Here is a 26,843-nt window from a genome sequence, read left to right as displayed (position 1 = left end):
GTGAATTGAAATAATTTATATTATTTTGAAGCATAGGTTCTCATCTTCATTTAATAATTATATTAATACCAACTTTTTTATATAAATTTAGAATCTTTAATAATTGTTTGACCTTTATACCTTTTACATGAGCATAAGAACTTATTATGAAAAACTGAGTTGATACAAATGGTCCACAGTTTCTTATACACATAGATATTTTAATTTGTGAAAATTACTGTTGCACTGAGTTATATGTATATCCTAATCTCAACCTATTTAAGCGTCAAACAAGATCAGTGAATCTTTAATACAAATGTGGTATTTCTGAATCAAAATTACTCATTATAATTACAAAGAAAACTAGTTATAAACGGTGTAAAAATAAATTGTAGCAATTTTCAACGGTCCTCTTGTTCATAAGACATTTTAAGTGCACAACAATAAAAATTATTTATTGCTTTAACTTGTAGCAACAGCAACTACAATAACAACAACAGTACCAATATTAACAACTACATGCAACAAACATAAACCTATATTGGCCTCATTCTCAGCCATAGAACACCAAAAGAACTACTCTCTACTTACTTCTACATCTAACCAAATACACAAATATTCATTGTAGAAGGACCTCCAAAAATTATATATACCCAGCAACTACAACAACAACAATGGAGGCATGTACATGAACAAGTACCCATAACAATTTTTGTTTCACATGATTTTTTTTTTCCTTTTCAATATACATTTTACAGTTCTAGAATAAAGTGAGTTTTGGGGAAGGGAAACTGAAATAGTAGTAGAACGAATGTCCACCATAGAGTCTCAAGTGTTATGGTCTTCTATATTATATTTTCTATTAAATTTACAAAAGAGGCAAAACAGAGAAAAAACAAAAGTAGAAAACATTGTTAAAATTGTTTATTATTTTGTGTAGTTGTTGTTATATTTTTTGTAGTATTATTTATGTTTTTTTTTTGCTAAAACTACAATTGTTTTAAACACCCACGTTTGTAGACAGCTTGTGACCATTATTGGTTGTTCTAGTGATTAGAGTTTTATGTTTGACTATTGTTACAATAGTGACTTGTGTGACCTAAAAATTTTTAAGATCTTATATGGTAGTAATTGTATATGTATGTATATGACTGATATGTATTTGGACATTAGAAACTTATTGAATGCTTAGAAATTAATATCATATGAAACAAAGTAAAACTCTTGAAGAATAACCACATTGTTATTTATTTATTTTTATTTAAAATTTAAACTTCCTGCGCAGTGTTTTAAAAATGTATTAATTCCTTCTTTTGTCTAAATTCTGCATTTTAAGAACCACAATAATCTTTCAGATATTTAGCTCAAATAGCAATTAGCCAAACGGTTAACCAAACATTCAGCGTAAAATTTAGCAAGATAAAGCTACGCCCATTTTTAAGAAATCTTTTAACAAGTAAGAGTGTTATATTCGACTGTGCCAAATCTTAAATACCCACCAAAAAAGAACTTCCAAAGATGGAAAAAGAAGTAGAATTTACTCTATGGAAGTACTGAAATAGACAAAGAAGTGATGATTTTAATACTACAATTTTGCTTCCTAATTACTTCCAAAAAATAACATACAAATTACTTCTTCAGAATGACTTCAGGTGTCGTGAATTTGAAATCATATAAAAGGGATGTTCTTTTTATCTGATTTCAAATTCACGACACCTGAAGTCATTCTGAAGATGTAATTTGTATGTTATTTTTTGGAAGTAATTAGGAAGCAAAATTGTAGTATTAAAAAATACAAATAATATTAACAATATAAATAAATTACACGCATTTATCAATTAACTTGAAAAAAAATTTGATTGAAAAAAATTTAGTAGATCTTTTCGAATTTCTCAGAAGGTATTTGGCTCATATTTATTTCATCACTATACTTGCATTTTTAAAATAGTTATGACTGTTTACTTTTTCAATATCAAACAATCCTTACCTATTGGGAGTATTTGTGTAAAATATTCAACCCACCTTTCCGTACGGACTCTATCGTGCTTTTAACAGATAGACAGACGGACAGACAAGGCTAAATTGTCTTGGAACTTAATAAGGACTCAGAATAATAATTTTTTTGATTAGTATTTCGATGTGTTACAAACGGAATTTTATGGTAGGTGAAAAGATATGATTTGGTTTAACATTTTATGCAACAAAATAGGGTTAGAACTCTTTTTCTCCATTTAATATAATTTTCGAAATTCATAGTTGTATACTGTTCGCAACGGTTTAATATAATTCGAAATGTCACCAAATGCTCAGAGTTGTAGCTGTAACACATTTTATACAACTAGAAATTATAGTATAATTCATATATGGCAAATATCGAACCATAATCGACCATATAATTTACCTTTAGAAAATTATTAAAATTATTCACATAATAAGGTCCACTTTTAACGCCAAATTCGTTTCAAAATTCAAATATAGAGATAAAATTCGGTTAATAGAAATCAAAATCTCTCTGTCAAAATACGATAGGAAGCCAGCTAGACCAATATAACCCATTTTAAAGAATATGCATATGCCAAATATTCCTTACTTAAGACATTGAAAATAAAACAACTGCATATAAAGTATTTAAATTCACCTTAAATGCTTATTTATTTGTCCATATTTAACAGTAAAGAAAAGTAACTATAGGCAGTGTTCATTACCTAAATAAAAAGGAATTAAAAATTAACTTAATAAATATAAATAACCGAAAACTTATATCTTTAACAGACCTTGGTAAATATGGGCAAACCAAGTTCAAAGTATTTTCCAGCTCGAAGTTGTTCGGGTTCTTTAAAAAATTCCATATATAAACGTATGAATTTCCGACCAACTATGGAAAACTGTAACCATTCACAATCGTAAATGTTATTAAGTAATTCAGCAGAATTCGTAGTTATTTGATTGGCATAATGACAGGGTAAATACATTTCCATAATCATAACACTAAGAAATTGTAACATGCTAAAAAATTGACTGAATTCGGCTAAAATATTCATCTTAAAAAGAAAGGAAAAAATGTATTAACGTTTGGTTATATTTATCAACATTATCCCAGCAAAAACTTGGTAATGATTTGTTCAGTTACATAACAACTTAATACTGTCTGTATTACTTTTAAGCACTTTTATAATGACTTACATATAGACAGAAAACTATTATTTGAAGCACAATAAAATAATTACGACCCAGAGGTCAAAGTTCATAATACTTATTTGTAAATATTTATTTAAGTAGCTATTTGCAAAGTTCTTGCCTCCAATATCATCACCGTATTTAAAAATGAGTTTAAAAGCTAATAAGGAAGCAATGAAGGCCTTTTTTTAACTTTTTAACTCATTACATTTTAATGTAAGTTTTTTCTGGGCTTATTTATAGGGTCCCTTACCTTTTGCATTCGATAACCAGAAAAGCATACAATTAGACCACTAAAAATAATCTGTGTTAAAACATAATGTGAAATTAATGTTTCACATTCTTTGGTCATTCTGTAAGACAAAATTTGGGAAATATAATATATGTATATACATAAACAAAATATTATATTTCAACCTACCGTTTTATACACGAATGCATAAGAAATAACTTTGTAAACTCTCTTACGGCATCATTTTCCTTGGCAGAATTTAAATTAGATAAACGCATTCCCAAGAGCTTGTACAAAAGACCAACGTGAAAAATCATATAACAACCCAACATATCCAAACTGACATTTGAGAAACAGGATACCAAAATACCAGTCCAATTAAAAACATAAGCATACCAGTAACGTTCAGGATTACGCCACTCAAATGGTACATAATAGGGATAGCCCAAATGATAATCCTCCTCAAATAGGGCACCCACAAAAGCGAAGAAAGATGAAAACGCACTACCGAATATGTAAATGATAGATACCATGCGAAAACTTTTATGATATTTCAACCACATATCCACTTCTTCGATATTAAGCAGATCAAACATTCTGTTGTGTTCCATTTCATATATAAACCAAGTAGCTTTTTCCGAATATACTCTAATATTTATGAACTTCATTAAATACATTGCTAAAGCCAAAGACATAAAAACCACATTAGCTGCTTCATTCAGATCGGTCGAAATAAAAACTTCTACCCACATAAGCAAGCAAAAAGTCAGGCTGAGCGGTATATGTAGTATCCAGCGATGTATAAGTTGTACTCTTGAATATAGTAGTTTTTGATTTTCATTTTTATATTCGTACCGCCAAGGCCATAAGGCAACACATTTTAAAATTGTTAATGCAACTCGACCTCCAGATAATTTGTCACATTGTGGCTTGTCACAAACTTTTGGTGAAATTTTAGTCATATTCTTTAAAATATTTTGCGGTTCTTACGTAAGCGTTTATTCTTGCTAACGTTTTGGTTATATCTGGTAAATTTTCATAGTTTTCCATGGTTTTAAATGAAAAAGCACAATACTATCGAATATGGTTAGAACGAATTTATTTATTTAGCCACTATTTAACTCTCGGTTTAAATTCAAAAAGTTAAAAAACATAAAGCAAAATAACTAACTAGTTTTATTTTCGTTATAACCACCTTTAACTGTAGGATTTTTTGTTATATGAAATTTTTATTATTTAATATTTAATTAAAAATTTTTTTAAGTAATCTATTTTGATATAAACAAACTACTTATATGTGTTTCAACATTATGGTAAAGGTTAAAGTATTGGTAAGGGGGTCAATCATCTGTTATACTTTTAAATAGAAATAATGCAAAATAATAAAAAAATTTCTACAAAATTTACTACAGATATTTGAGCAGCAATTACAAAACGCTAAAGGGGACAATTCGGAAATTAGAGTATTATTTAACATAAGTATTTATTTCAAGGGTATAATTTTAAAACACTCAAGTAAAAATATTTATTTTTAGTTCGTAATAACCAGGGAAACCAAAAATATGTTATAAAAAGCCTTTTAAGCTCTTTAAATATGCACTAAAAAAACTAAAAATATGCTCTTGAAATGTTTAAATAAGAGTTAAATTGTAATGCCTTATTCAAAAGTAAAATACTTAGAAAAAAGCATTGAAAAATAATAAATAAATTAAAAAAACAGAACTCTAAAGCGAAAACATCAAAATAATTAGTGCATAGTAGGCTTTAACACTTTGAAAATATGCGAAAAAAGTCATATGATGTAAAATTATGCTCTTATGAGTAAAATATGCAAAAATATGCTTTAAAAGATCGATGCCAAAATTCATAAATTGCTCTGAAAGGTGTAAACATCTTATCCATGAGTCCATATAAAGCACCAAACAAAAACATGCATGTATATTTTGGTTTCCCTGGTAATAACCAATAAATATTCACCATAAAAGTAAAATGGTTCTTACTGTTAGCGTTAGCATTTGATAAAGCAATTAATTTTTTTACAACAAAGTCTTTTCTGAAGGAGGTATTATAAAGGGATTAATTGTAAGCTGATGTATGACAATTTAAAAAAAAAATATTCATACGTTTGAAAAATCGATACAATGAAAAATTAAGAAAATTATGTCTTTCTAAAAGCAGTTTCATTTAATATCCCTATAAATGTTAAATAAAATATTAAAACTAATTTATTTTATAATTAACATGTATATGATTTAAAGAGTTAGTAAGGGGAAAGGTTGTATGGGGGCTAGGCCATATCACTCACTAAAATACCTATATACTAAAACATTCCGTAAAATATAACATTTTGATTTTTTTGTTTTATTTTTTACTAAATATTTTTACAATTCGTTGACAAAATACTTTAGGAAAGAGGAGCGGAAATACCATTGTATGAGAGTATTTTATATGCTCCCAGCAGTTTGACAAAGAGTCAATGCATACGAAAAAGACAGTAATTTCCACTAATAGTTATCCACCTGGATGATAGTAATTCGTATCTTTTGGGTCATTCATCACGAATGTACCCTTTGCAATCGAGAATGAAGACAGTCGTTACTTAAGTGTCCTCTTTGTAAGCGGGAGCGGATACAGTCGTCTCTTTACTGTCCTCAAGTAACCTAGAGATTATACTCTTAAAAGTTGTTTTTTTTTGTACTTCCGAAAGTAGTTATTTTACCCATCTTTTGGAGAAATGATTATTACTTTCTACTAATATGACACTACTGGTTGACACAAATTTATATCTTTCGGGTCAATCGTCACATTATTGTCCCATAGTACTCTAGAGAGTAGACACTTGAAATTTTTAAATTTTAGTTCCATTAATATCTTACCACCTGGTTGACTCCAATTCGTATGTTTTTGGTCTTTCGTCACAAATAAACTCTTTGTAATCGAGAATGAAGGCAGTCGTCACTTTAGTTTCCCCTTTGTAAGCGAGAGCGGAGGCAATCGTCTCTTTACTGTCTCTTTGTAGGGTGTAGAGTAACGATTGACTTCCTCGTAGGACAAGCCCATGTTAAAATGGTCGGTCACCTGGGTAGTCAGGTGGCTAGGGGCCACCACAAGTGGTAGGTTAAGTAGTCAGTTCCCGTCGAACTGCTGGGATTTGTCTTAGGGTCAAAAGAAGAGTATGTGTTAGAGAGTGATTCTGGCCCGCTCGGTATACTGGTTGTAGGATAAACATCAGCGCAAGAGCATAAGTATAAGAATGTATAATGTATTTTTTGGTATTAAAGCGGCGTTGGTTTATAAACTATGTCGTTTGACTAGATAATGCTGATGGACGGGCGAACAAAGTTAATAATGCTACAATCTCCGATATTAGTTTTAAGATTGTTTAAAAGTTGAATGAATCAAAATCGATGTATTTATTTTTTAAGTATTATTAAAAGTAATTATTTTTCATTATCACAAATACCGAAATGAATTTTATAAAATATTATTAACAGCAATATTCTTCATTTTACTTTGATAACATTTCAAAATTGATAATAATTAATATTAAGTATTTATCTTCATATATTGAAGTCAGCTAATAAATTTTTTAAAATAATTTTATCAGAGGGGGTAAAGAGTGTAAGCATTAAATAGAGTTTCCATTAACAGAAAAAAAACATTCCTTTTGAAATAAAAATAATATATTATTTTTAGTAAAAAAATATTAAAAAAATATCCTATGATGAAGGTTCGCCATATATGCAATTAGGAACCAAGCCAGCAAAAAATTACTGAAAAAAGTAATGGGAAACCAAAATAATAAAATTCTTGTTTTTTGTGGTGCGTCATGGAAAAAACGTTTATACCTTTCAGACCAATTTAAGAATTTTGTCATCGATTTGTTAGAGCATATTTTTGCATATATTACCCATAGGAGCATAATTCAGCATAATTTGACTTTTTTTATATTTAAAAAAAATCCGTATATTTTTTTAAAAATTTATTTATTATTTTTAAATTCTTCTTTTTCTGAGCATGTTACATTTAAAACAAAAATAACGTTAGTAGAATTTTGAATAAAGCATTAAAATTTAATTTAAAAATTGATTTCGGGATTTTTATTATTTTTTGAAATAAGTTTAAGAGTTTCTTATCGTGCTTTCAACCCCAATTTTTTAAATAAATTCACTGTAATGTATTGATGGTGGGAAGCTAGTTCCTATGCGCATTTCGCCGGTTTCTTAAGCCAGCTAGGTCATTAGGAAACCTTTCCCAATATTTTAGGAAAACTAGAAATGTCTTATGAAAGAATTATTTTAAAATCAATAAGAATTCAAAAATTTAAATCGGTATAAAACCGATTACGATCATGAGAGCAATCCTTTATATCCATAATTATGGAATTCTATGACAACATTAAAATGTCAGTTTAAACAATGTATGAATAAATTATCAAATTAAATTTTGTAGGATGATATAAGACATTAAATATTTAATACTTTATTATCTGCCTCTTTGTGTTTTTTATTGTTAAAAAAATGTAAAAATTTATTTTTAGAGCAACATTTTATTGTTTTTTTTTTTGACATTGGAGGCAAACTGCATAAATAAGTATTTCAAAATAGCGAGTTTAGAAGTATGTAGTTTTGTTTTATATTTATATTATAAATATGGGTAATTTCATGTCAAGTAACCCAAATAAACAAATAAATTTTGATGAAATTTGCACAAACTTTAGTACTTGGAAAGTACGTCGAAATAATTTTTTTTTTAATTTTAAAAAATATTTAATTTTTTCTTGGATAGAATGAAGAAATGGCTATCTGGACTCCATTAGACAATTTCAAATATTTTTTTAAGGAAACTTAAATTTGCTTTGCTGCAATAAAAATTACTCTCTTAGTTCTCTGCACAAAAAAAAATATTCAGTATTGTATTTTATCTTAATTGGTATTTTGTATTGATTAAAAGAAAATATTATTTGTTAAAGCTACATGAGATGATTAAAAAGTATACACCCGTATATACAAATATTTATCTATGTATTTGCTTAAAAATAATATTATATGTTTCATACATTCCATAATTGCTTAAAAGAATACTATAAAAACCAAACAATAATCGTAGAAACTATTCAGTGATTATTTGAAACCCATTCGGAAAGTTTAATCATGAAAATTGGTGAGTACTCGTAATCATGTATAGAAAGTAATTACAAATATTTTACTATTTATATATTTTTTTTTAGTTACAGTTATTGCAAGCTTACTGGTAGTGGCACATCATGCTTTGGCTTTGGAGTGTCCAAACATTCCTAAATACGATCAGAAAATTAATAATTTATGCGTTGCAGAAAAAGACTTGAAAGTTGTGTGGCCAGATTATACAAATGTATCAAATTACTATATATGCCAGGGACTCGGAAATCCTGTTCTACAAAACTGTTTTCCCAATACCATATTCAGTTTCTATCAACAGAAATGTACCAAATGTGATGAATATGTTCCAGCACCACTTTGTAAAGATTTAAAAAACGTGAAATGTGAGAATTTTACACCTTCAGTGCCAGAAGTTACAACAACAACAACAATATCGCCTTGCATGTTGCCAGTGTATACACATACATTTGTGCCAACGTGCGAAGGTAATGACATTTATAGACTTTGGCCCAATTATAAAAATGTAGAAAAATATTATTGGTGTCAGGCTCCTTATATGCCTGTAATTAAAGATTGTCCGAAAGGAACCTATTTCAATTATTACGCACAATCTTGTACGGATTGCTTAGCATTCGTTGAGGCTCCCGATTGCAATAAACTTATGAAACAAGAAGGTAAACCAAATAAGTGCGTTAAAATATAAAGCTCTTATTAGAATGCTAAATATTTAATAAAATATTTATTGATATAGATGCAAAAATCAAATGATGTTTTTATTAAAATTGATGTCTTTCAATTCGATTTTATTCAGACACATTCTGGTGAAGGCAACTTTAGAGTTGCAGTTAGAGTATTCAAATTTTGTCTGAGCAACTTTAGTGTCAATGTGATTATTTATAGGACCTCCCATATAAACTAAATTCAAAAATTAGCTTTTTTTATAAACTATTAGTAGGAATCTTAAAATTTTGCACAAAGAAGTGGTTAAATAAGAACAAATTCTTAAAATGTCTCTGATGTATTGTCATAAAAATCATTTAACAAAAATTTTTCATAATAGAAAAAAAAAATTAGAGAATTATTAAAGGAAGAAAATATATTATAACAAGTAAGAGTGCTATATTCGACTGTGCCGAATCTTATATACCCTTCACCATAGTGTATTTTAAACTATTAGTTTTATAAATTTTTCCCGATAACATTAATATTACACCAAAAGTAAAACAAAATGAACAACAACGCTAAACGAAATAAAAAACAAAATACACAAGGCATCTAAACCAACAGACATATAAACATACATAACGAAAAACACAGAAAAACAAAAACAAAATAAACAAGGCAATAAAACCAACATACATCCAAATATACGAACAGAGATACAAGGCGAAACGGCTCAAATAGGCGTCGGCTGGCCGCCGATATTTTGCAAGCCGCGCCGCCCCGACTTCTTTCGGCTTAAACATATCCGCTGATAAAGATTGAAATTGCACATGTATTTCGGAAAATAATTTCATCAATTTGAACGGAGTTGCCACTATTTTAATATTGGTCTAATATTAAAATATTTCTTAACCGATTTATTATCCTATATACCTATCAGAATTTATCAATATTTGACTTAACATGAAATCTATCGTTTCTTTCATTAAATTTCGAAAATAATAAGTAATTTTGAATTAGATACATGATATATTAGATAATCAATGGATTTGTTCCTAGAAAAAATGTTTTGTGAGGTATAAATCTATATATTATAACAAAAACAAGTTAGAGTACTATATTCGGTTGTGCCGAATCTTAAATACCCTCCACCAGCTACTTCTATGTTATTACTTTTCTAATTGATCAAATATTTGTAGAAGTAATTTTTCTAATGTCTGTAATAGAAAAAATACCAAAAGTTAAATCTATTACAATTCCAAGATTTATTGAACATTATAAATTTAGTAATTTGCATGTATGCATGTGTGTGAAAGATTTAGAGAGGAGGGGACCTTGTATGTAAGCTATGACCAAATATGGACCGATCGAAAAAATCTTTCATTGTAATATTTCTGTATATAAGAGCAATACTTCTCCCAAATTTAATGTCGATATCTTAATTTAATAATGAGTTGTGCGCGTTTAAGTGATTTTCGGGAGGGGACTTTGTATGGGAGCTATGACCAAATATGGACCGATGGAAAAATTTTTTCCTTGATATGAATTGTATTGACATAGAACTTAAAATTGTAAAATTTTGTAAAGATATCGATTTTTAACAATGTTGATTCTGGCACCAATACATGTATCTCTGATAAAATTCATCAATTTATCTGCAGTAGTTTTTGTAAAAAGTACAAATAAATATGTGAAAAATCGCCATTTTTTTGAGGTTGTCTTAAATTTTTACTCATAACTCTGAAACTATTTCACCGATTTTGCTTATTTTCAATACCAAACTGCTTAGGATAACAATGAATATTTTGAGTGAATTTTGTGGAGTTCCATTACTTCGTTTTAACGTGAGCGTGTTTTATACAGACAGACAGACGGACATATCTAGATCGACTCAGAATTTCATAAGGATGAAGATTATATATACTTTGTTGGGTCTTAGATGAATATTTTTTAGTGTTACAAACGAAAATCTATCACCACTGATGGTGGTGGAGGGTATAAATAATTCGGGTTTTTGGTCATTTTGTATTGATAAACAAAAACTACATTACGGAAACTCCATCTATTTAGGGAGTATTGTGTAAATTTTATTTAGAATTGTATAATATTGATTCTTATTCAATAAATCTAACACTAAGTAACATCCTAGCCACTCTAAGTATGTGGACACCACCATATACCACTATAGAACTATTAAATACTAAAATCTTGATTTTCAACCTCATATTTTAAATTCTTTATTTTATGAATAAAATTCTTCAATTGGTCTGAACCGTATAAATATCTTATTCATGAGTCCATACGACGCACCACAAAAAAACATGCATTTGCATATTTTGGTTTCCCTGGTTATAACTTATAAGTAAAGTCTCATAGTCAAAAGCCACTTAACGATAAAATTTAACTGATCCCTCGGAGTTCGTTATAAATGGGTTTGACTGTTCATTAAAACGTAAGAAGAAGTGTTTTCAGCACCTTTTTGCATTTCAGGAAACGATATACATATGTGTACGAGTGTTGTTATCGTTTTAAAAACAAATTTGTATATTAATGTCAATTGTTATCATTATAATGCGTGTTGAATTGAGTTTGGTACGATATAGCTGGTTGTATTTGAAGCCTTTAACAAGGGTTTATGTGCCATGACACAGTATTTTACGCATTTGCATTTGAATTAAAATTAGAAAATCCTTGCCAAATAGAACAATACTACTACCACTACTACAATACGACTAACTAACACTGACCATATCAAATATGTTGTGTGACACATGTACACACAGAATTATTTTATTAGTGGTATTAAACGAATATATTAAATACTCCATAAGGATTTAAACGATGTGCCACATAAAATATAAGGTTATGTTAAGATTTCTTCTATTTAGAAAAGGAATTGCTTGTAAGATTGCAATTTTAAATGTCGGTTTATTCAATCCATTATCCTCCAAGTTGTAATAGTTATTTTCAATAAGTATAACTTTCTTACCACAATAATTATCATTTACGTCATTTTCTCGATTTTAGGTTTCCAACGCTTAGCTGGAACTAAATATGTAACTCACTTTGAGGACAAGTTATTATCAAAATTGTTGAATTTTGTTAGTTCTACAACTAGCCACAATAGCGTACATTTGCAGCAACAAAATTTATATTAAAACAATTGAAATTTATAGTCAAAATGCAATAAAAATTTATATGTTTAAGCCTGTATATTAGAATGGTTGAAAAATAAAACAGTATGTTTATAAACAAGATTTATGTACGTTTATTCATGTAGTATTTTTAGAGATATGTGTTTAACATTTAAACAAGTGTACACAGAAGGAAAATCCCAGTAGAAAAGTACAGAAATTATTACAATACGTTGTCGAAATTAAACTTACCATGTTTGTAAACATTTACGCAAAGGATGTGTATAAAATTTAAATAACACCCAGTTATCTTTTTGACAACCACGGTTGTAATTTTTACAACGTTTGTAGGAGAACAATTTATACTTTGTTATATAAATGGTTTTAAAATCATATTGTCTTCGAATTTTAAAATGTAAAATATTTTGTATGAAACATTTTTGATTAATTCTCTATAAACTCTTCTTTTAATAAATATAAATTTTGTAAATTTGTTTTATAAGTTACATTGTTAAATTATTGCGGACCTCTAATATCGTTGTAATTGCAACAATGCATTGTTGTCATTTAAATTACACTAAATGTCATTTCGACAATGCATCGTTGTGATTTCGACATCCAATTGTTGTCATTTCGATAATATTCTGTTTGACACCATAGCATTGTCGCCATCTATGTTGTGTATTAATTTTTGTTGTTGATTTGACAACTACGTTATTAAAAAAAATATATGAACACAATGGTGTCAATTTGGTAGCTATCGTGTATAATGTTTAAACGCTTTTTTCTCTCTGTGTAGTAGTTCAGTTTTCACAATATATTTTTCTATAGCTTGGTTAAAGTCCCCCTTTCCAGTTGTTTTTTAATTTATATTTTTCATTTTTCAGCCAAAAACTAGAAAATTATGTGAAAAATATTTTAAATTCAAAATAAATATTAAGAAAAGAAAATGAATTTATTTTTTTTTTTTTAATTCGTTAAGTCAATTTTTTGTTTACTTTTTCATGATCATGCACTAAAAATATGCAAAATATGCGCTAAAAACGTGAAAAATATGCCGAGTACGGCATTTTGCTTAGCTATATGTAGACAAACTAAGAAACTACCTTAGAGCCAAAAAATAAATAAAACTATCTTAAATTTAATTTCATAGTTTTATAGATGAAATCTACTTTTGTGTTGTTAAGAAGTACTTTTTAACTTATTTCAAAAAAATCCAAATAAGTAAAAAAATAATGCAAAGAAAATTGTTATAATAGGCATAAAATATTATAAATATGCAAAATATATGTAATTTAAAGCAAAATATGCAATTTTGTTGCAAATTCTATGGTTAGAATAGAAAAACGGACAATTAAAAATCATTTTCATAGTAAAATTTGCCCTGTTGATGATTAATTATTTAAATTTACTCACAGTTTTGGTGATGCTTAATGAATTAGCTCTCAATTAATATCATTCATCATTGAGTGAAAAAAGACTTGGAATTAAAAGGAAAACAACAAATATCTAAAAATCTATTAGAACTTAAATTTTTACATAAAGAGCTTTGACATTCATGTGAATATTTAGATAATAACGGGCGGATTTCAATGCGGGGCCTGACACCGGACATTAAAGTCTTGATTAACGTTCGGAAAAATTGGCGAACTTGCAATAATTTGTAAGTAACAAGTTGTATATCCAGTGGTACATACTGGCTATAAATATAATTTTTAATGAAATATTGTGAAACAATAGTTTGGCCTAAATTGAAGATTAATTAATTATTAACACCGGCTGAAATGAATTTTGAACCTTGATAGAACCTAAATTGTAAAAAAAGCAAATTTAGGAAAACTTTAAACTACGTATTTATACAAAGAATGTAAGGTACGAAAGGTATTCAAAAAATGCTCGCAACATACATTGGCTGTCTCTGTAGGATAGTTGCTAGTGTATGTATGTCAGCATGGAAATCATAGGTTTAATTCCTACTAAAAACTCTGGAAAGTAGCACACAAAATTACTTAAAGAATTAACAATAATGGAAGCAATTCTTTTCAAAACACAACAAGACCTTAATAAAAAAACATAATTTCTTCTAAAAATTTAACATATTAGGAAATTACAGTATTACTTGTATCACATATTCATTAGTCTTAATTTTCTTTTTAATTTTGTGAGAATACCACCAGTGAAACATGCAAAAAATGCATTAATTTAACACTAAAAAGGCAATGGCAAACACAAGTGCAATATTTAAAAGCGCTAAATGCTGTTGGTAACGGGCACAAATAATATGCCTATCAAACCTTCTAAAAATATTTTGAGGATCAAAATTACTCTAAAACAATTTTACAATTATTTTCCCCGCAATCAGCTTAGAATTGCGGAATTTTTAATATCCATTTGGAAAAATAAAATATATTAAACACATTGTACTGGTATCGAAACTTTCAATATCTTTTAGGGAGCTAAGGCTTCTTTATAAAAATTGTTATTCCTGACCAGCATATTAATACGCATCGATTGTTATGTATACTTACATAAGAATCAGTTCCTTGGTACACACGAATATACATGCATACTATGTATATGTATGTAATCAATCATTCAATCCAAATACTTTTCTCTCGAAATTAAAGCTGTGTTTTTTTTTGTTGTTGTCGAAAAAACACCTCAAAGAAAACCACAAGTAACACACTAAAGGTTAATATCGATAATTGAAAAACCAAAAGCAAGCACTGAACTATTATGGTTCACACCAAAAAGTACGGCACAAGAAAAAAGTGGTATTTAAACCATCATATCAAACTACGTGCTTTTCAAATGCAATATTGCAAGAAAATGTGATAAATCTTCACAAAGCCAAAGGCTTTTATTAAAAATTGATATTTTCCCTTTAAAGCACGTTGGGTTGAAATTAGTTAAAAGTGGGCATATTTAAGAATTAATTTTAAAATAAATTTATTTGATCCCCTCTAACTACGGCAGTTCTTGACCGAAGTTGTGGTTTGTGGTTATGGTTGTATGGGGGCCAGGAGAAATAATGAACCGATTTTGGTGCAATCAAGCCCATTGTACACAGGTATGGATGTACGTAGGTACACTGAAAAAAATTCATGCCTAATCGTTCGTTGTTTCGCACCACGAAATTCTTTCGTAATATATACGAAATTGTACGAAATATTTTAGTATAATGCAAAATATTCCTGAAAAAATTATTTTACATAAATTGAAAAAGATAATTTTGAATAAATATGATAAAATTTACTAAATATTAATTTATTCAAACATTTTTGTTCATTTTAAAATAAATTTTCTAATTTTAGAAAATAGAAGTTACGAAATTTGTTGAGCATGGATTATTTTCAGTGTACAAACCATTTTCTCACAAGGCTGAACATGTTCCGTGAATAAAAAACTACAAAAGGAAATGATCGTATATATCTACATATGTATGGAGCAGTATTGTACGCTTTTTCTTCGAAATCCTCAAGTCCTTTGTTACCTTAAAAAAACACTAGGAAATATGAATGGAATATAAAAAATAATATATAGTAGTATCGTGTCATACACAATGTACTTGTTTCATTAGTTTCATTGCATTTCATGCATGTTACTTCACACAAAGTTCCTGTCAATTCTGGAACGAGCTGTAGAGGATTTTTAATTTGTGGTTTTGTATGCCTGTCTGGTCAGGCCAGAAACATCTAATCACGATAAAAATAATCTTAATGCTTGTAGTAGCATGTTTATGAATGTTTGTAACGTATGTGTTTGGCTTCAATAATAGTTTTGCGTTACAAGTAGTTATTAGCAAATGTTTATAATGTTACACTAATGAAAAATTTACAAGAATTACTTACATACACAAAATAACTACATGGGTAATTACAATAATAAAAAATTATTTTACTTTTTTTACTCTTGAAAATAATTTAAAAAACAGGATACTTAAAACAATTGTAGGTAGTTCAAGCAAATATACAAGTTGTGACATGTCACACTTTAACAGAAATTTATTAACAAGTGCATTAGCAATTATTTAAGTTTTTAAATATTTTTGTATTTTTTAAATTTAATTGAAAATAATTAATTAGACTTTTAACCTTTATAATTTTACATCTAGTATTCAGTACCTTAATACGTATCGATTGAGAAGTATTCCTACATGATATTTATAAAAAAAAATATGTTCGAAAAGGCTCGTTGTTTCCGAAAATAGCAGTAATTTTTACTAACATGAAACATCTTGGTTAATTCTCCTCGCCAAGACAGTTGTCACTTTACCGCCCCAAGTAATTTATAGATGATACAGTATAATATATGATACAGTTAAAAATCTCGCGCTATAAGTTTGATTGTTATGTTTTGACAACTTTGTACTAGCTTGCTGTTGGTATCTTTATAATATACATATGCAGTTTCAATTGACTTTATTTGAGAACAATCACTTTTCAAAGTAGTTAGGTAGTCAGATGGATAGCGGTAACTGTAAGTATGACCTACAAACGTGAGTCTATGACCAATATCTGATATAAGGGGCCAATCGGAGGGAGGTAAGGGTTTTAAATGGAAAGAAATTACTAGAACTTTTAACATATTTATGAGCTGAAAAGTCTCTTCATATGAGGGTAGAGTTGTATGGGGGCTATACGAAATAATGTGGGGTAGAAGGGGGACCATATGCCAATTTTTTGAGGCGTTCTCGAATCAAAATTACAATACATATTTAAAATTGTTTTTCTTGATTCGTATACTTAGATATGTTGGCTTTAGTTTTATCCGCTTCAATCTTTATTATATCATCTTAATGTGCATATTTAAGTATTTAACTTTTCACACTTGCTGAGAACGGCGATACCGCCCTAACTATGGGGTAAATACGCCAAGGAGATGGGGCAGATTTCTCATAAAAAAATAAAATAAAAAAAGAAGAAAACAAACTTATTTTGCTGAGTTTTACTGTAACTGCCTTATTCATAAATAATTATCTAGGTTTTATAAAACAAATGTATATACAAAGTTTGTTGTTTGATAAATGTTTATCAATAAGACCTAATTTATTTAACAAGATATAATATAACAGATGTTTATTGTTTTATACACATACCTTAATAAAAAAATTAACCAATTTGCAACAGATGTTTTCTTTATTTTATTGATATTTAGTTTTACATCACAGGGATTCCTTACTTGTGGCGCAAGTGCCCCAGGGAAGTTAGGGAGTTTTTTTATTTAAGTTTTTATGCTTCAAATTATGATATCGAAAAACCAATAATGTGCCCCTAATGCGATAGACTTCGCCCGGAGAGCGACGGACTCTCCGTCCGACTAAGAAAATAATTCTGAGCCAATTGGTATACTAAAACCTGGTTTACACTGGGAAACTTTTGTTGAGCGAGTTTTTACTTTGTGTGTGAGAAAAAAAGAGACGATTGACATTTCTTTCTCTTTCTCTCTCACGCTAAATCAAAAGTTTCCTAATAAAAGTTTCCCAGTGTGGACCGACTGTAAACGATTTTCGAGTGTTATAAACATCAGCACAAACGCATAATACCCTCCCAACTATAGTGGTGTAGATAATAAAAAAAAACTTTATTGTCAAATTTCTACTTTGAAACATTTTAAATTTATCACGGGTTTGAATTCTAAAGATATCGGTGCATAATTGATCCAGAATGCCATGAGAGACACACTTCCTTTTATTTACTTTTATTTTGGCAAAAAAAAAAAAAAATTTTACAAGAAGGTTCAAAGGGGAGTAGGGCAAAATATGGCCCTATCCTTAAAAATGTTGGTAGGGGGAGTTAAGTCTCCTTCAATAATATTTATGTAGAGTTTAAAAGTGTTAGTAGTGTTTGTAAGTGAATTTTGACCTTTAAGTCATTTTCTGAAGGGGATAGGATCAAATGAAGCCCGATCATTACAAAAATCGGTAGTGTCATTTATAGTTCTATAAAACTAAGTTTTGTCGACTTTTGTTAACATAATAGATCATTTAAATTAATTATAAGCCAAAAGGCCCTATTGGGGGGTACGGTAGTATGGGGGCTAGTCGAAATAATGGACCGATTTCAAGCATTTTCAATAGGCTTCGTCTCTGGGCCAAAGGAAGTGTGTGTGCCAAATTTCATGCAATTATCTTCAAAATTACGGCCTGTACCTTGCGCACAAGGTTTGCATGGACAGCCAGCCAGCCACCCGGCCAGACGGACGGACGGACATAGCTTAATCGACTCAGAAAATGATTCTAAGCCGATTGGTATACTTTAAGGTGGGTATTGGACGAAAATTTTTCTATGTTACAAACATCAGCACAAACCCAATATACCCTCCCCGCTAAAGTGGTGTAGGGTATAATTAAACAATTCTCTTTACAAACATGAAAAATTTTGTTAAAACTAAATCCAATATTGACATATGTTTAAAAATTATCTTTTTTTTCACACAACAACTAAAGGTATTTGGCTTCGCTTAGTGTCTAAACTAATGAAAATGCAATGAATTTTTCCATAATATTAATTTTTTATATCTTCTTATCATTTTTCATATTTTGCTAAAATGTTTTAATTAAATTTACGTATTTAGCATAATTTCATTTATTTTATATTATTTTAATCTGTGTGAATTAATTTTAAATAAGAGTAATTCATTATTCACATGACTACATGTTATTTTACTTGGTTTCATTTTAAATTATATTTATTTTAATAAAATTTTGCCAAAAATGTATAACAACAAGTAATAAAAGAAATTGTTTGCCATTCTATATGCCATAAACAAAAAAATATTTGTAAAATAATAATTTGGAGATTAATGTATACATATTTTTAAGTGCACAAGTTATGTATGCAATTGCTGTTATTATTATTATTTTTTAAATTATGTTTTAGATTAAAAATGTTTTGGATAATTTGCATTTACATTAAATGTAATGTAATAGAATTCCAGCATACGTATTATATTTAATTAGTCTGCAATATAAATGGGATAAATGAGATGGAGAAAGCCATGGATACATGATTTCCTATGAAATTACTGTTGTTAGAGCTCTTTTGAATGAGCAATTACAATTTAATTATTCTAAGAAATTAGAAATATTAGAAAAAATAATTGAATCTCGTGTCAGTACTGTTATATATCTTATATCGAGAAATGTTTCTCATCTTACGTATTATCGATATACTACTATGTAAATTAACAATATTTTTGTTTTACCTTTGATGATTTTTTTGTTTTATTTCAAACACATAATAAGTACAGGGTTGGAAATTTAGAAATAAATAATTTAAATATATAATTTGAAATTTTATGACAAAATTTAAAGAATTAGGTATTTCGATTACGATGTTTAAAAAACTTAAAAAAAGAAAATACTAATCTTTTTGTCTACCCATGTCTGTCCGCCTGTTCGTCTGTCAGTCCTTCGTCCGTCATGTAAACCTTGTAATCAAAGTACAGGGCGCTCGTTTGTTTTATAAATTTGGTTATATTTTTTAACATATGGAAGGAAGAAGCCACTCAAATGTATTTAATTTATATGGAAGGTACCACACCCCTTGTTGCTAGTCCACCTAATTTGTGTCCTAAATAATCATATTGACCCTAAATTGGCTACTACAAAATTCGAGGACTCAAAATGTTATATTTTTTCAGATATATTTTTAAAATGAAAGGTGTAACTCTCGCTATCGCCCATTTTGTTTCAATTTAAAAGTAACCTATAAAAGTACACTATAGTAAAAAATTGAGTTAGACAATAAGTAGTTTCAAAGTTAAGGGCAATTATGTAGTTAAAATAGAAAATGTCGTATCCGAAAACATCCGCCATCAAAACTGATGTGGGTATATTGATTTTGCCATTCCGTTTGTAGCACATCGAAATATTGATCATAGACACACAAAAGTCTATGATCAATAACTATATTTGGTCTTTATTGAATTCTAAGACGATCTAGCTATGTCCGTCCATCCGCCCATCCGTCTGTCCGTTTGTATGTAGAAATTCCAATAGGGACCACACGGGAGAAGCCAGAAATTTTGAATAAATATTCTCTATTTCTAAGGTTTGTTTGGTATTAAAAATGGGCAATATCGGTACTCGTTTTCGGGTAGCCCCCATATAAGTGGACACCAAAAAAAACAGTTTTAACGGTCATAAAAGCTTTAGAAGTACGAGCGTTGAAATTGGATAACAATAACTTTTACATGAGCCGAAATATTCCTTCCAAATTTTTTGAGGATCAGTCCATAATTGACCCTATTTCCCATATAAGGTCCCATTATGAAAATAACTTTAACACTCATTACTGCCCAAAATTACAATATATCAAGAAATTTGGTATAAGTAAGTTTCTTACAAGCTGTCTAACATTTTTTTTACTTTCGGCCCATAAGTGACCCTAACCCGATGTAAGGTCGCCTTCTGAAAATAAACGCCGATTACTAACATAATAATATATATAGCGACGAAATTCGACACACAAGAGTTTTATGCAAGCCAAAATCTCTCTACCAAGTTTATTCAGGATCGGTCCATAATTGACCCTACCGACCATACAAAGTCTTTACCAACTTTGACGTACATATATGGATCGGTGTATAATTGATCCTACCCCCCCATATGAGATCCCCTTCAGAAAATGGCATAAACGCTCATTACTGGCTTAAAAATACGAGTAAAGTGAGTTTCTTATGAGAAAAATATCTCTACCAATTTTTAGGATCGGTTTTGGTTATTAAAGTGAGAGTTTTCTTTATTTAACTAGCAAGTATAGCGATGATACGATAAATAAGTTCTACACTAAATAAAATATATGTAAAAAATTTTATGATTATTGGTTCATAATTGACGTATAAAAACAAAATTACCTTTACTCATTTTACGGCATACGATTTGATGATGGGTATGTATGATTCGGTACAACCGAATATAAAATTTTTATTTTTTTGTATAGATTTTCCCAGAAAGTCTGTTAGACCGGAAATCGTGGGATCGATTAATTCAGACGCATTCTTTCGGCTTTGATGTAACAGGCAACCCTCCTTTCAAACTAACTAACTAACTAAGTTTTAGATACTAATACACAAATAAGAAATTGCTATTTGGGCACCTCTAATGTACATAAACAATTATATAATTTCATATTCCCAATAGTTGAATCTGTTGAGTCCACAGACCTTTATAAATATAGCTTTGATACGGTTTTTTGAAGAGAAAGTATCAGAAATTAAACATCAAGAAGATAATTTACCAATATTCTTTGAACATTTCATTTAATAATTTAGAAAATCCTGTAATGTTTTTCATAAACAAATAAGAAGCCTAATCAAAATTCACTATAAATTTATCCACAACAGGTGTAAGCCATCGAATGTTAGTTATGGCCGGAAGGATGCATACCTATTTATTTTATGTACATATTTTTTCATTTAAAATATAAATTTATAATCTACAATCTAATTATTCAAAGTAAGAATTACGTTTAACAAACACTAAAGCTTAATATAAAATACATACATAAATGTTATAAAAAAACTACCGGTGAAAATACAATGTAATCTGAAATAATCTATGGTCTACCTATATATGAAATAAATGTAATATAAACAAAATGCAATTTTTATTTAAATCGCACAATTCTATAAAACAAATACAGGAATCAACACAAAAATTTGTGGTTCAAAAGGTTATCGAAAAAAATTTTATACAAATAATATATGTTGCTTAAAGTGAAATTTTGCGCTCTCAAGTTTTGAGATGCGGCAACCAATGGCAGTTTTTAAACACATATTGAACGTTTAATAACACTCAGCATTTTTCGTGATTTTATTTACATTTTTAATTCATATTATTTCTTGTGCTTAAAAAATATTTTCAATTGAATTTTACGCAAAAAAGTCCAAAGAAAGTGTAGTAAAATGTTGAAAATTGTTTTATTGTTGGGTGTATGTTTTGTTATTCTAGCCACGGGCGAATGTGGTTTATCCAACCTTCTTCATCGTAAAACTACAACCGAACAACCTGAAATTACAACTGCCGTAGCCAAGGATGGTGTACCAGCTGGCTATTATAAATCGAACAATTTACCTGTACTTAATAAGGGTTGTGAAATAAGATTCGAATGCAAAAAGAAGCTTAAGTCTGCCGAAACCCCCAAACCCTGCACAAAATTCTGCGTTAAAACTATAAATTGTGAGGATGGTACCAAAATCAATGGTACTCCCGGTCAATGTATTGAATTGAATGAAGAAATGGTGGCCCAAGAATACAATGATTGTAAAAAGGATGAAGTGGAGTCCACCACTGTCAATGTTATGAAAGTAGCCATGATTGATTTTCCTTGTCAACCAGGTTACTTGCCCGACAGCCGTGGTCGTTGTCGTGAAGTGTGGTAGAAAATATTAGTGGCTGACAACAAAACTTTTTCCTCTTAAAAGAAATTCAAAATGTGGTGTGTGTGATAGAAAAGAAAAATACTCAATTTTACTAAAGAATAAAAATGTTACCTTTTGTTTGAAGTCAAGTCAAAATGGTGTAAAATAAAGAAAAAAAAAAAAACTATATATAATAAATTGATTTTCATTTTTAACGTTTTCTTTGGTTTGGTATTTCAACTTTTTTATTTTTTTGTTCTTCAATCCACTTTAAGAGAGAACATATGTCACATATTCGACATTAGCGTGTTCTTATAAATCAGTGGGCAAAAAGTGTGTGTTGTACAATTCGTGTGTAATCAATGAAAATAAAATATTTTGTAAAGAGACCACAATTTCTGTTCGAATAATATGTATTTATACTTAAGTACATAAGAAGAGTACATGGAATGGAATTTGTTGTTATCAGTAGACACTTGTGTTTGAATATCAAGGTTGTTCATATTATGTATGTAGGTTTTTTTTCTCAAAAAGAAGCTAATTAATTATTTTTTCTTGTTGTTTTGAAAAATTATATGTACAGTGTCTCTCATAAGTATTCGAAATTAGGTATAATATGAAAAGAACCAAATTTAATAACATATTTTGTATGCAAAATTAATAAATTAATTTGTTAAATTCTCTAGACAGTCCTTAGCTTTGATATCACGCTTTTTAAAACTTTAAAAATTCACATTTACTTAAATTAATTTAGCTTTATTTAAAAATAGTCCATTAAATTACCTCACAAAAGTATACAAATTTTTTCTGTATTTCATATTTGACTATATTATACGAAACACAAAAATTAGAATCGAATGGTTTTTTTGTTAAAAATTGTTTTAAGGGGTAACTATCAACCGAATGGATATATTTTTGGGCCATTTGGTCCACAATTTTGGGGCATTTGTACCATCTTTTTATGTAATATCAGTAAAATGGCGGTTTTTTGGCAATATTTGTATTTTTTTCTCCTTTTTCCCAGAGATAAAACCAAAATTTGTTATTGGCATTTAATATACCCAAAATATAATATTTTTTATTACAAAAATCTATATTTAAACGTTCCAAGATATATTATTGGAATCATTCTTCTATTGCTAATTCAATTTATTGCAACTCAGGTCTCGTTTTATAATACTAGGGTCAAAATTTTTCGGGGAAACTTGTCTTCTATATATTGTTTTGGATATCAGCTATTATACATTTTAAGTTTTCAATATATTGTGGAAGTTTATAATTCCAAAGCATGCCTCGATGAAACGCCATTCAATGTAGTGGAATCATTCTTTTTATAACCAATGGCCTCTAGGCTGAATGTCACCATATCATTATGATCTAACTCAAAAATATTGATATCTGTTTAAATATTATCTACTATGATCAAAATAAGCCCAACTTTTTTTACATACAGTGTTGTTGTAATGAGCAACATAATCGTGAATGTTATGAGTAATAAAAACTAAAATCTACTGTATAGGATGACGTTTTGTTAAGGCATGTTTTGGAGTTGTACACCGCTACGATGTCTTGAAAATTTAAAATATATTAATGCTAATATCTACAATTATATATACTAGCCAACTTTGTCGGAAAATATAGATAAATATAGATAATTTAATTACAAACATAAGAACGATACCAAAAATATATCATGGAACGTTGAAAAACAAATCCTTATAACAAATATTATTATTTTTAGATACCTGAAGGAATCTATTAAACCTCAATATTAAATTTTGGTGTTATCTCTGGAAAAAGAAAAAATGGCAAATATGGTCAAAAATCGTAATTTTAATGTTATTATACGAACAGATGGTACAAATGACCCAAAATTGTAGACCAAATGGTCCAAAAATATATTCATTCGCTTGATAGTTAACCCTTTAAAAAAATTTTAGCAAAAAAAAAAAAAAACATTAGATTATTTTTTTTGTGTTTCGTATAATATAGTCAAATATGAAATATAGAAAAAATTCGTATACTTTTGTGAAGTAATTTTAAATAAGTTAAATTAATTTTTAAATAAAGTTAAATTAATTTAAGTAAATGTAAATTTTTAAACTTTTAAAAAACGTGATATCAAAGCTAAGGACTGTTTAGAGAATTTAACAAATTAATTTATTAATTTTGCATACAAAATATGTTATTAAATTTGGTTTCTTTTCATATTATACCTAAATTCGAATACTTATGAGAGACACTGTACATATGTATCAGTCTATGTTTAAATTCTTAGTCTTACTATAAAAAGGTGAGTTTAAAACGTGTGAACTTAATTTATTTTTAGTTATTAAAGAAACAAATATAAAAATATATATACGCAAATGTGATACATATGGATGCCGATTTCGAAAACTTCTATATCTTGTTATCATATTAAATAAAAAGAAGTATTGTAAACAAAAACATGTAAGAAGTTACAGTCGGTCGAGGTCGACCATAAAATGTGTTTTATTTTTTAAAATAAAGCATATAAGTTGAATTGTAGCTTGTCTTACTTAAGCCATTTATTGTTTAATATAACTTTTATATTTTGAAGTCATTAAGGCTAGTATAGAACTTGGTTTTGCAGCTTTTTGTCGAGATACGGGTAAACATAATTATGAACTTAAAAGCCCTATTCGGCGGTTTTAGTTGTATGGGGGCTAGGTGAAATAATGGACCGAAGTTAACCATTTTCAATAGGCTTCGTCTACGGTACCATAAAAGATCATGTGCCAAGTTTAATTTCAATTATATCCAAAATTGCGACCTGTAGTTTGATTAGAAAGTTTACATGGACGGACTGACAGACGAACGGACATAGCTAAATGGGCTCAGAAAATGATTCTGAGCCGAATAGTATACTTAAAGGTCCAATTAAAAGGACCAATATTACTATGTCCACTAGGTGAAATAATGGACCGATGTTCAATAGGATTTTTCAATAGGCTTCGTCTACGGTATAATAGAAGATCATGTGCCAAGTTTAATTTCAATTATATCCAAAATTGCGACCTGTAGTTTGATTACAATGTTTACAAGCCCTATTCGGTGGTACAGTTGTATGGGGACCAAGTGAAATAATGTACCAATCTTAACCATAGGGTTTGTCCCTCGGACAATGGAATATCATGTACCAAATTTCATTCAATTATCTTCAAAATTGCGGCCTGTAGTTTGATTACAAAGTTTATATGGACGGACAGACGGACGGACATATATAAATCGACTCAGAAAATAATTCTGAGCCGAATGGCATAAAAAACAATTGCCAGTTTAAGATTTTAATGTGACCTATAAAATATGTGAATAATCTAATATTTTCTCAGATACACGGACACTCCTCCCATAGGTAGTCCGCTAAAGATAATCCTATATGAGGAGTAGCGTCAATTATTGACCGATCTTCATGCCATTATGTAGATCGTTTTTGGTTCATATAAAATAGGGTTCTATAAATCGACTTTCGAATTATCGAACAATCGACTTTTTGTCGAAAAAAGTCGAAAAGTCGAAGTCGACTATTTTGTTCTAAAAAAATCGATAACTGACTGAAAGTCGAAAAAAGTCAATAAGTCGAAAAAGGTCGATAAGTCGAAAAAGGTCGATAAGTCGAAAAGTCGAAAATTGTAGAAACAAGTCAAAAATAGTCAAAAATTTTAAAAAAGTTGAAAAAAGTCAAAAATTCTAAAATAAGCGGAAAAACTCGAGAAAAGTAAAAAAAATAGTCTGAAAAAAATTCGAAAATAGTCAAAAAGTCGGAAAAAGTCGAAAACTCGAAAATTGTAGAAACAATTTAAAAATAGTCGAAAATTTTAAAAGAGTGGAAAAAACTGTAAAATAGTAGGAAAAAATCGAATAAGTCAAAAAATAGTCGGAAAAAAGTCGAAAATTCGGCTTTTTGTTTCAACTATAGAACCCTAATATAAAACATAGAAGGAAGGGTTAGTTACCTACATATTCTTCATGGTATTCGATTAGATTGGATAATTTAAGTTCCTATAAAAGTTTATAATGTCGAATTTTAAAACAGTATACGCGTTTCGTTCTTGTAATTTTCTAAAGGGAATGGGTAGAACGGTTTTGAATAGCATGAAATTTATGTGTGTCGCTTTACTTGTATTTTTA

At 28.8% G+C, this 26,843-nt stretch overlaps 3 protein-coding genes across 3 annotated transcripts in view; 2 read left to right on the top strand and 1 right to left on the bottom strand.

Annotated features, from left to right (window-relative positions):
* The window catches only part of LOC111686961 (netrin receptor DCC), a 258,387-nt gene that overhangs the window by 81,583 nt on the left and 149,961 nt on the right, over nt 1-26,843 (bottom strand). The window lies entirely within an intron of this gene.
* On the top strand, nt 8,496-9,294 carry LOC111687052 (peritrophin-55-like). The gene is made up of 2 exons (XM_023449467.2): nt 8,496-8,551; nt 8,619-9,294. The coding sequence occupies exons 1-2, from the start codon at nt 8,542-8,544 to the stop codon at nt 9,230-9,232; spliced, it is 624 nt and encodes a 207-aa protein (XP_023305235.1). The 5' UTR covers nt 8,496-8,541; the 3' UTR covers nt 9,233-9,294.
* On the top strand, nt 22,085-22,861 carry LOC111687032. Its single transcript, XM_023449444.2, has one exon. It carries the CDS (start codon nt 22,236-22,238, stop codon nt 22,710-22,712), a length of 477 nt encoding a protein of 158 aa, XP_023305212.2. The 5' UTR covers nt 22,085-22,235; the 3' UTR covers nt 22,713-22,861.

This window comes from Lucilia cuprina, chromosome 4, assembly GCF_022045245.1.
Source record: "Lucilia cuprina isolate Lc7/37 chromosome 4, ASM2204524v1, whole genome shotgun sequence".
NCBI classification, from domain to species: Eukaryota; Metazoa; Arthropoda; class Insecta; order Diptera; family Calliphoridae; genus Lucilia; species Lucilia cuprina.
The sequence above is the reverse complement of the archived record's forward strand: the minus strand, read 5'-3'. Positions and strand labels throughout refer to the sequence as shown.

Excerpts from the sequence above, each read along its gene's own strand:
- LOC111687032 (XM_023449444.2), top strand. The coding sequence starts at position 22,236 with ATGTTGAAAATTGTTTTATTGTTGGGTGTATGTTTTGTTATTCTAGCC.